Here is a 10,637-nt window from a genome sequence, read left to right as displayed (position 1 = left end):
ATTTTTTTTTGCAATAGGATTAATGTCACTAAGGTGTTGCTGTAGCTCCTTTGCTTCAGATCCAGTCAGTAGTCATTTTCATCATTTGGGTTATTCATCTAGAGTTCAGTTCAAAAAACTTGTGAGAGACTCACATTTTTGCAGCAGATACTTAAAAACACTAGAGTGCTGTCATAGAGATGATCTTTGACTAAGGTCCTTAAAAACAGCAGAGCAAATGTCCACAGTAGTGGATGCTTATTCTTCAGAATATACACTACAAGACTCATAGTGAAGGAAGAGGTCCATCCCACCCGGTCCTTAGCTTTCTGGGAATGTGGCCCCTAAAAAAACTTTTGAAACGATTTCCTTCCAGAATTCGACAGTACCGTTATGGATACTTAATGTTTTCTTCCTTCCTTTATTCCCTTGACTCAAACTCAAACCAGATCTAGCCTGCCACATTTTTTTTATTCCACACAAAAGCCTTGAAATAATATGAGTCAATACAGCACTTCACTTTTTCTGACTAAATGCATTCGTTCTTTCCATTATGATAAAAAAAATGTGCACTGCATGAAAAAGCACATATTTTAAACTTTAATATGCAATAAGGCAACAAGTATATTATCATACATGTTTTCGTTCAAATAAAAATAAATACTTAAATATCTGCTTGACTTATGATTTCAAGCAAGTTACCCATCTAATTGTACACTGTAAAAAGGACAATAGATTTCACGGTTAAAAATTGGCAGTTAAATCTAGCAGATTTTGTACCGTAAAAAACAGCAATAGCGTTTTTAAATTTACAGTAAAATGTTGTAAAATCCCAGTTTTGGCGACTGAGCTGACGGTTTTCCCGCACAATCTACAGTTGTTGTTTTGTTTTTTTACAGTGTATTTAAAAAAGATATAATGATCAAATACTTAGGCAATTGCGTGTTAATATTATGAGGCAATTCAGTATACATTTACAGTGCAGAAAGTATTCACAACGCTTCACTTATTTCACAATTTGTCCAGAATGGAATAAATGTATTTTTGTGAATGTAGTTCTTAATTTGATATTATTTGACACAACAAGCTATTCCAAGCTTTTCTTTTGAAATTAAAAGCCTTTTTAAATCAAATTCTACATGAGCTTAAACATCTGCTTGTCACTTTGCTGAAAAACTTGCTTTGAAATCAGAAGTCAGTTGGTAAACAATGGCAATAATCAAATAATCAGTCCCTCAGGGACGTTGGCAGCCTCAATAAAATGCCTCTTTTTGCTGCAGCATTTTCAAAAAGCTGCAGGGAGACATTTGATTGGTTAGACAGTCGCGTTCAAGTGCTGATGGAACAAATTCGATTGGCCAAAAGGTGGGGATTGGGCTGTGAGGTCGCACATACTTTGCGTGATTGGAAGATGGCGAAATCCTGATTGGTATCACGAAGCTCCCATGATTGCGAAGTGACCCACGGAAAAAAAAAAAAAGTTTGACTCCTGTGTGCCTGAGACTGAGCCAATCAGTGGCCACGATACTGAACAGATTTTTCTGATTGGTTTTGTCTTTTCTAGTAGCCAATACTACTGTAGTTTAGATTTCTTTTTTATCTACACTGCAAAAACTGAAATCTAAGTAAGATTAAATATCTCAAATAAGGGTGATATTTGCTTATTTTCTGTCTGACAAGATAATTCTTCTCACTACGCCGATTTTATGTTAGAGTGTTTTACTTGTTTTAAGTGTTTTGGTCCTAAATTATCTCAGTAAGATATTACAGCTTGTTGCTGAGATTTGATGACCTACATTGAGTAAAACATGCTTGAAACTAGAATATCAACTGATGCAAAGCTGTGTCATCAACACTCACAAGTATAAAACTACTTTTTAAAGTAATAATTTCTTACTTCAAGCATGAAAAAAAAAATCATGATGCCGAGCGCATATCATTATGTCAAGATATTGGCACCAGCATTTACTTAATTTAAGAATATTTTTCAACATAATGAGCAAAAAGGTCAAATTTTTTTTTCTACCAAGAAAAGAGCACTTGTTATTAGTGAGAATATACTTATTTTAAGGTATTTTTGGGTTCATTGAGGTTAGCAAATTTTACTTGTTTTGGAAAGTCTTGACAAGCCGAATTTTCTTGTTCTGTTGGCAGATAATTTTGCTTAGTTCAAGTAAAATACCCCTCATTTTTGTATTTTTTTTTCTTGTTTTTGAACACTGACATTTAGCAGTGTAGCTATTTTAATACTTGAAAATGTTTCTTTAAGGATCAAAAAATTGTCAAATGTTTTTTTTTAATTGCCACAATAGTTAAAGCGCGATGTGGCGAGGGACATCTGTAAAAGTTCACTTTCACTTCATGCTTATTTCAAAATTGCATTTTTGAGAAGACTTAAACTGTCCAAAGTTGTTTATGGTGAAGAGTATAAACTATGTACATTTGTATTTTGCAACAAATCTGAGACATTGTCAACATTTAGGTGAAACTCAGATTAAATTGTGGTTAATTGCTTTAGAACCTTATGAATCAAATCGATTTGGGGAAAGTGCCCATGATACCTGAACCCAGTCTACACCATCAATTAAAGGGAAGATAAGATATAACATTTTTATCTTCCACTTTATTAGAGTCACTTATTTTTACACTTATGACAATATTTTAGCCTGACAGTTAGAGACTTATTAATTTTCAACTCTGGACATAGAAGTGTCATGAAAACAGCAACTAAGAATTTAGCATGCTAGAGAGCAAGTAGAAAATGTTAACAAATAAAATATAGCAATAAAAAAAAAAGGTTAAGCTGAAAAGGGTAGTAGGAGTAGGAGATCCTACCACTGATGACTGAAATACAAGACCTGACACATGTTAATTGTATTTGTCTTCTTGGTGAAATCTTATTCAGCGGCCCCCGACCATTGTACATGAATGTACAATTGACAGAAAACACTAATAGAATCATTCTTAAAGCAATCCACTGTAAGGTGTTTTTTTTTTTCCATTTATATGACTCAATAGTTTTTAGTTCATATGCATGTTTAACACTATGATCCATGAAAAACAAATACTGAATGGTAGATCAGTACTCATTAAATGTTTTTACACAGATGACGCACAGTATTTTTATAGAAACAAACCCTTTCCAGCTAAGATGCTCCTTTCGCTCTCAACTTAGACAGCAGCATTTCATTCTTGCGACATTCCTGGAGGAGGAAAAAAACATAATTTCATCACACATTGCAAAAACATTTCTCTCTGCTTTTATCTACCTTAAAAAAAAGAGACATACAGCGGTACCTCGGGTAACGGCCATAATAAGGTGATGTTGTTGGCCAAAACATACGTGACCTGAAGCAAGTTTTCCCAAGTACAGTTGTCGCTCGTTAAAGCAGTTAATTGGTACATTACATTGGTATAAAATTTCCGCTAAGTAGAATTATTACTAATAAATGAAATACTTTCATAGTTAGAGCATAAAAAAACGGTTTACAACCTTCTAAATAATTTTTTTTTTCAACATTGTTAGAGCCCGCTAAACATGAAACACTTACAATATGATACTTCACACATTTCAAGTTTCTCATTACAGCATGTCTAAAAAGGAGTAACAAGAAGCATATCTTATTTAATCCTACCCCTGTTCATATCGTAGCAGTTTTGAACACAAGTTTAATTTGTAACACAAGAGTGAATAAACAGGTAAATAAGTAAATAAATAAATAAATAGACAAATAAGAATGTAAATAATTAACAAGTACATAAACAATAATTAAAATTGTTAAATAAATAGTTAAGTGATTTTAAGATGATTTTCAGTAAGGTTCAAGATGTTTATCAGGATTCTTCTTCTTTGTACTTCGTTAACATTTTTAGTTTGAACAGTTTCTTAAACTGTATTATATTAGTACATTGTTTGACTTCTTTGCTGAATACATTTGTTGAGAAGAATTGTTGTACATTCTTGATTAGCAAACAATTTTAGCTGTTTGCAAATCACCAAGTCATTTAATTTTAATATTTTTGTAACACGGTTAGTGAATAAAGTGTACTTTTGTCGGTACTTTTCCATATTTTTACACAATAACTTAGATCTGATAACATTAGCGAGCAGTAGATAATATGGAGTGACTTTTGGTCTAGAACATGTTTAGGTCTTTTCACTATTGACATATTTCTTGACACTTTAAAACAGTGGTCCCCAACCTTTTTTGCACCACGGACCGGTTTAATGTAGGCATTATTTTCAGGGACCGGCTTTCCACTTGTGTCGGATAAATACAGCAAAAATAAGTGCATGAAAAATACAACTCACTATAACGCTGAATTAGTGGGAGCCCTGGGCTGGTTACTTTTCAATGAAATGCAGACGGAAATCAGCTTTTGGCTACAATCTGTCACATTTATATTTGATATGTTCATTGATGTGCATTGTATCATGTCACAAAGTTATAACAAATAGCAACTTCCTATCAGGAGTTTTATTGTACATCTATAAACGAGCTTATTGGTGTGTCTAGTGGGACATGCAAGTTAAGTTGGAGAAAATGCAGTCGTTTATAAATTATTTAATGTTTCCCTAGCAAATGCGTCACGGACCGGTACCGGTGTTTGGGGACCACTGATTTAAAATACAGAACTCCTGATATCCAGAATGATTCTCTAAGCGTCAAGGCTGTGGACATTAGCCGGCCATTACAACGCAACCCCTTTGTAAAAATACTTCATCACAACCTGAGTAATTCCTCTTAGTTAGAACTGGGCTTACATGTGATGAAAAAACAGGCGTAATCATAACAAAGCCTGTCATAGATATCAAAATATCTAAGACACGCTTCCAAGAAAATACTTCAACGACCAGGAAATACAGCACAATTACCACCTCTCTAAATAGCACTGTTGATTTTGAGGACTATCCTGTCATACAAAGAAAAAAAAATGTTGGATCCTCACAACCCACAGTGAAGGCGGTATTATTTAATTATGCAACACAAGGGCATACCCATTTTCTGATGTGGGTAGAAAAATGTTAAATTAAATTTAGGGACTATAGAGACCCAAATAGTGTTTGAAATCTTGGTTTTCGTATGATTCGTTTTCTGATTAATTAACTTTTAAAATAATTTTGCTACAGTTTTCAAACACAATTTTGGTTATTGTACGACCAGACTTAATTTGTAACAAACTAGTCAGTGTGCCCGCCCATCACTCCACGAAATCCAGTACCCATGAAACCCACAGGCTGGCGACACGATCTCTGTGTTTTATTATTGTGTACGACTGCAAAAATATCCACCATGGGGAAAAAGAAAGTTATGGGTACCAGCACTTTGATGAAGGTCAGAAACACGTTTGAATTAAAGAATGGCCTCGAAGGTGAGGCTCTCTCCTCCCATCGCTGTCTTTGCTAACAACATAGGGTTGGAGTTGGGGGTTAAATCACCAAAAATGATTCCCGGGCGCGGCGCCGCTGCTGCCCACTGCTCCCCAAGGGGATGGGTCAAATGCAGAGGACAAATTTCACCACATCTAGTGTGTGTGTGTGACAATCATTGGTACTTTAATCTTTTAATCTTCAATAAAAAGGTCAACGTGATATTAAATGTTTTTTTATACATTTGCGGTATATATATATTGCCCATTGTTTTCCGCTTATAAAACTATAATTATTCTCTATAAAATGTATTGTGTGCAAGTATATTTGGATGTCAAACTAATTAATGTAATTATTTCTTATGGGAAAAATTGCTTTGGTTTTTGTACAATTCAATTTTTTTGGACCTGCATATCGAGGTACCACTGGAAGTGTAAGCAATGAAATAGTCAATATAATTGACATTCATCCATTACCTCTTTAAAATCTTTGACAGTTTTGAAATACAGTCTCTGTTTGTCAAGCAGCTCGAGGTACTCGTCGTTGAGCTGATCTCTCCTCATTTTGTTCTCCTGCTTCTTCTTTTCCATCTGCATGCAAACAGGTAGTGTACATCTCATATTTACTGATTTTATTCCACACGACACAAAATGATGCAGCACCAGGACAGACAGGTTTAGACATGGTTAAACCTCTAACGGAGTAGCCGTACCTTGATGCGACTCTGTTTGATTCCCTCCACAATCTGCTCCATCTGTCTGAGGAACTGTTCCTTATCTGCTGAGGATGACATGGCCCTGGACAAAAATATACAGATAATCAATAATACATAAAAATTGCGATTATATATATATATACGTATATATATTTACACACATACATATACATACAGTACAGGCCAAAAGTTTGGACACACCATGACTATTTACATTGTAAATTGTAACTGAAGATATATTGACACCTTCACAGGTGTCATTTATGACACCTGTGAAGTGAAAACCATTTCAGGTGACTACCTCTTGAAGCTCATAGAGAGAATGCCAAGAGTGTGCAAAGCAGTAATCAGAGCAAAGGGTGGCTGTTTTGAAGAAACTAGAACATGTTTTTAGTTTTTCACCTTTTTTTGTTAAGTACATAACTCCACATGTGTTCATTCATAGTTTTAATGCCTTCAGTGACAATCTACAATTTAATAGTCATGAAAATAAAGAAAAAGCATTGAATGAGAAGGTGTGTCCAAACTTTTGGCCTGTACTGTGTATATATATATATATACACACACACACACACACACACACGATTGTTGAAGGACCGGAATTGATGTGTACGCTGTCCTGTATTTACTTACATGTTACGTACATTGCGTAAGTTGTTTACATAAGTAAATTGAAAAATAAAACAAACGTAGATCCACGCTGATGTCCGTGTTGCTTCTACTTAACAGCCATAAAAAATATTAGAACCCTCCCAAATGTATTACACTACATGTATTCATTTATACAATTTATTACTTTAACATATTTTCAAGTAAAAAAAACATTTTTAAGGCGTGGTGACTTTTATTTTGTTTTGTAGTAGTACTAGTAGCGATTTTCTTGTTCATTAACAGAATTCGGTCAACTTCCATTGGTTTCACTTTATCGAACAACGCAATCAAGTGACGATGATGCCTGTGCGCGCTTATACTGGAGTCTGATAAACATTTTACTTTTAGTGTAAACAGTCAGGTGGGAAAACACTAAGGCCTGCAGTGTATACATAGTCTTAGAAACATCCTGTGAGTCAAATTTAAGATGCTATGGCCGGCACATTACCCGCGGGCCATAGTTTGGACATCCCTGTTTCACGTAGTTGTGTGATAATGAGGGAGGTCCAACCTGGTACCTTTAAGTTGTGCCTAATTAAGTGTATGGTAAGTGTATTCTACCACAGGTAGTAACATTAAATACAATTAAAGTGAAATGCACTTACTGTTGGAAGTTGTCATGAATGGAGTTCAGCAAATTTACCTTAAGTGGAAAAATGTTTCTCATTAACATGTAACAGGTAAAAAGGGACAAAAATGTGGGGGAAAAAACAAACAAACAAAAACAAACGACTGCTGAGAATACTTACCTCCTTCTCAAGGTAAACTTTTTTGTCGTCTAAGGTATTATACAGTGTGAAGAACTGTTTGGTCTCTTTGTGTGTGGCAGAAACTGAAAAAATAAATACAATTCAGATAAATATTTGTTCAATTTGTTTAGGGATCCCTTTGACTGGATAAGTTTTGTTTCTTTAGGAAGACCTACCTTGACTATACAGTTCAACAAATCTCTTCTGGTACTGTGTTAGTTCTGCTCGACTCGGCACTTCGTCAATTTTTCTCTGCAAAATGGCAACCTCACGATTCCTCCGAGCCTAAACATTGACAAGTCAAGTACTACTAAGCCAATAAAAGCAATTATTGAACAAAAATAAATTATATACTATTATTTTTTTACCAGGTTTATGTTAAAGAAAGTGAAATAATGTAGGTAAGTACAACAGTAATAAATTGAACAGTGTGAATTATTTTTTTAATTTCTAGTACAATGGTACATTGGGATATGTTGGCCATAGCTCATGCGTTTTTCAGGATACGAGCAGTCTCTCGGCTAATCGTTATGCTTTGGATTCCGAGCAACATTTTTTGGTGTAGTTACTGTCACAGTGAGACCCGCCAGATCCGATTAAAACATCCGGCCTTACTCGCTAACAATAGTCTAAAGCTACGGATGGAAATAACCTTTCTTTTTTCAACCAAGGAAAAAAGGGAGTGTGAAGGACACTGTTGAGTGGATGATGTTCATTAAATTAAAGAAGAAAAAAATTCAAAAACATGACAGACTGTGGAGGTAGCTAACTTGGTGAAGCAGTTGTACCGCAGCCCTGCTAGTCCGCACCATGCTGAAGCATGAGTCGATTAGGCCTGGGTTGGTAAATAAATCAATTAATCAAACTATAAATGAAAATGAACTTGATAACTTTACCAACATTGATTAATTGCCATGTTCATGTGTGTTTGTTTTCACTCTGAGCATCGCCCGGAGCACCTGGGTGCGTTATACAATAGCAGAATTAAATGAACGGAGTAAACCCTCTTGTCAGTCATCCACAATCTTTGTCTCAGTGGGTGGAAGTGGCATCGCTACCTTACACACACAAGATTCCCGGACAGAGCCAAGGTAGTCATGGCTCGCTAGTGAGAAGCGCCGCAAAGTAACAAAAATGAGGAGGAAAATCGATAATTGCAAAACCAAATTTCCCAGTATGGGAATATTTTGGCTTCAAACCCAATGAGCAACAAAAGCCCATCAACACGGACAGACGAGCGGGTATACCGAATTAGTTGGAAAATGATGTCAACAAAAAAAAAAAGACAATAAAAACCATCCGACCCAATTTTTCCAACTGGGGAAAAACTGAACTTCAAGATGTTCAATATTTATTTAAGTAAAAGTTTTGCTAACATAGGTTGAGAGTCCATTTTATTTTTAGCTTTGTTTACTTTGTTAGAGGGATGTAACAATATTACAATTTCATATCACGGTTATCGTGACCAAAATAATCACCATTATCGCAGTCTGTAGAATGTGCTCAAAAAGTACTTATAGATCAGTGGTTCTTAACCTTGTTTGAAGTACCGAACCCCACCAGTTTCATATCCGCATTCACCAAACCCTTCTTTAGTGAAAAATAAAATGTTTTCTCAATTCAAGAAAAAGTTATATTTTTTTACTGGTGCACAAAATGAACTGTACATGAACATCACCTTGTTCAAAGAACAAAACCAACACAGTGCATGAACTCACAACAAATTACACACCTTACACACATTACCATGAATTGATTAACGTGGACCCCGACTTAAACAAGTTGAAAAACGTATTCAGGTGTTACCATTTGGTGGTCAATTGTACGGAATATGTACTGTACTGTGTAAACCGTACTGTTTCATATAATGTATTCTCTTCCTTTGTAATCTACTAGTAAAAGTTTCAATCGATCAATCAAAAAACCTGCAAATCAGTTGTTGGGGGTATCCATAATACGCAGATAGGGAGAAGTTTTTATTTACACGATAAGCAGGACGTGTCTTTACCTCCGTGGCGGAGGCTCCGCCGAACCCCTGAGGCCGACTCACCAAACCCCTAGGGTTCGATCGAACCCAGGTTAAGAACCACTGTTATAGATACTGTTAGAAAACCCACTATTGTGCATGTTTTGTGTTTTTTATGTTTCACCGATAGTGTTTTAGTCCTATTTTATCTGTTTTAATTGCTCAGCTTTTATGGTTTTAAATGTCGGTTTGTACTCTAGCACTTTAAGATGTATCTAAATTAAAAGTGCGTAACAAATAAAATCTATTATTTATTATTTTTGGCGGGTGTTGTGGCGTCCTACTGTGTTCATCGGTCCTTGAAGCACCGTAAAAATACTTTGTCTGTATTTCTCCGAGTATATAACGATCACTCTGTGATAAGACACCAAAGTTTGTAGGTTTAATGTGCACAATTAAATAGCTTAGTTCCTCATAGCACAATGCATTTACATATGTTTAGATTGGGGTATATTGTTTCTTAATGGGGAAAGACGGTAATGTTTCTTGTTTTGATTTTAGCATTTAAGCTAATTTATCAAAGTGAAGTTATCAATCACAGTTTTTCAATCATTTTAATTTTAAACGGTAATACTAATTGTCTGGAGGGTACAATTTCCAGCCTGTGTGCCTACACATACAGTATGTATACGGTATATACTTCAAACGCATTTGTAAATTGACACACAATTTCCGGAAATTTTAAATTTCTACTTACCATGAGCAGCCGGATCTTTTGTAGTTTGTCTCTGTCTGTATTATATTGTTTGTGTATCAATTGATTCCTTTCCTAGAGGATGACAAATGATGCACTGAAAAACTGATCATCTGATTGTCTTTGTTTCAGAGACTTTTCAGATAAAAACAAGCAGACACATCTAGAAAAAAATCCTGTGATGTCAGCTTTTACAACATTTTCTATAAAAGTCGGACAAAAGTAATAATAGACTGTAAATTGGAACAACATTTCCAAACATTTGTGCATTACAGTGTGGCTTTAGAGTACATTTTGGCTAAACTTGAGGTAAGCTTGTCAGGGACAGTTCCCAACGTGCCCTCAACCCCGACATCATCCACTGAATACCTTCTCCTCCTCTGTACCCTGCCCAGATGCAGTCTTCAACTCCTCAATGCCCTGTTGCAGGAGGGCCATCTCATCCTGGAGGT

General features: G+C 35.4%; 1 protein-coding gene across 1 annotated transcript in view; it reads right to left on the bottom strand.

Annotated features, from left to right (window-relative positions):
- Window positions 1-558: 558 nt before the first annotated feature.
- ccdc93 (coiled-coil domain containing 93) overlaps window positions 559-10,637 on the bottom strand; it is a 28,938-nt gene continuing 18,859 nt past the window's right edge. The window contains exons 16-23 of the mRNA XM_062067723.1: window positions 10,555-10,629; window positions 10,189-10,260; window positions 7,642-7,750; window positions 7,466-7,548; window positions 7,322-7,359; window positions 6,063-6,147; window positions 5,827-5,940; window positions 559-3,182 (exon numbers count right to left, since the gene is read on the bottom strand). Coding sequence (XP_061923707.1) covers window positions 3,126-3,182; window positions 5,827-5,940; window positions 6,063-6,147; window positions 7,322-7,359; window positions 7,466-7,548; window positions 7,642-7,750; window positions 10,189-10,260; window positions 10,555-10,629 — 633 coding nt within the window. The 3' untranslated portion in view covers window positions 559-3,125. The remainder of the gene's footprint in view (window positions 3,183-5,826; window positions 5,941-6,062; window positions 6,148-7,321; window positions 7,360-7,465; window positions 7,549-7,641; window positions 7,751-10,188; window positions 10,261-10,554; window positions 10,630-10,637) is intronic.

Source organism: Entelurus aequoreus, linkage group LG13 (genome assembly GCF_033978785.1).
Source record: "Entelurus aequoreus isolate RoL-2023_Sb linkage group LG13, RoL_Eaeq_v1.1, whole genome shotgun sequence".
In the NCBI taxonomy this organism is placed as follows: Eukaryota; Metazoa; Chordata; class Actinopteri; order Syngnathiformes; family Syngnathidae; genus Entelurus; species Entelurus aequoreus.
The sequence above is the reverse complement of the archived record's forward strand: the minus strand, read 5'-3'. Positions and strand labels throughout refer to the sequence as shown.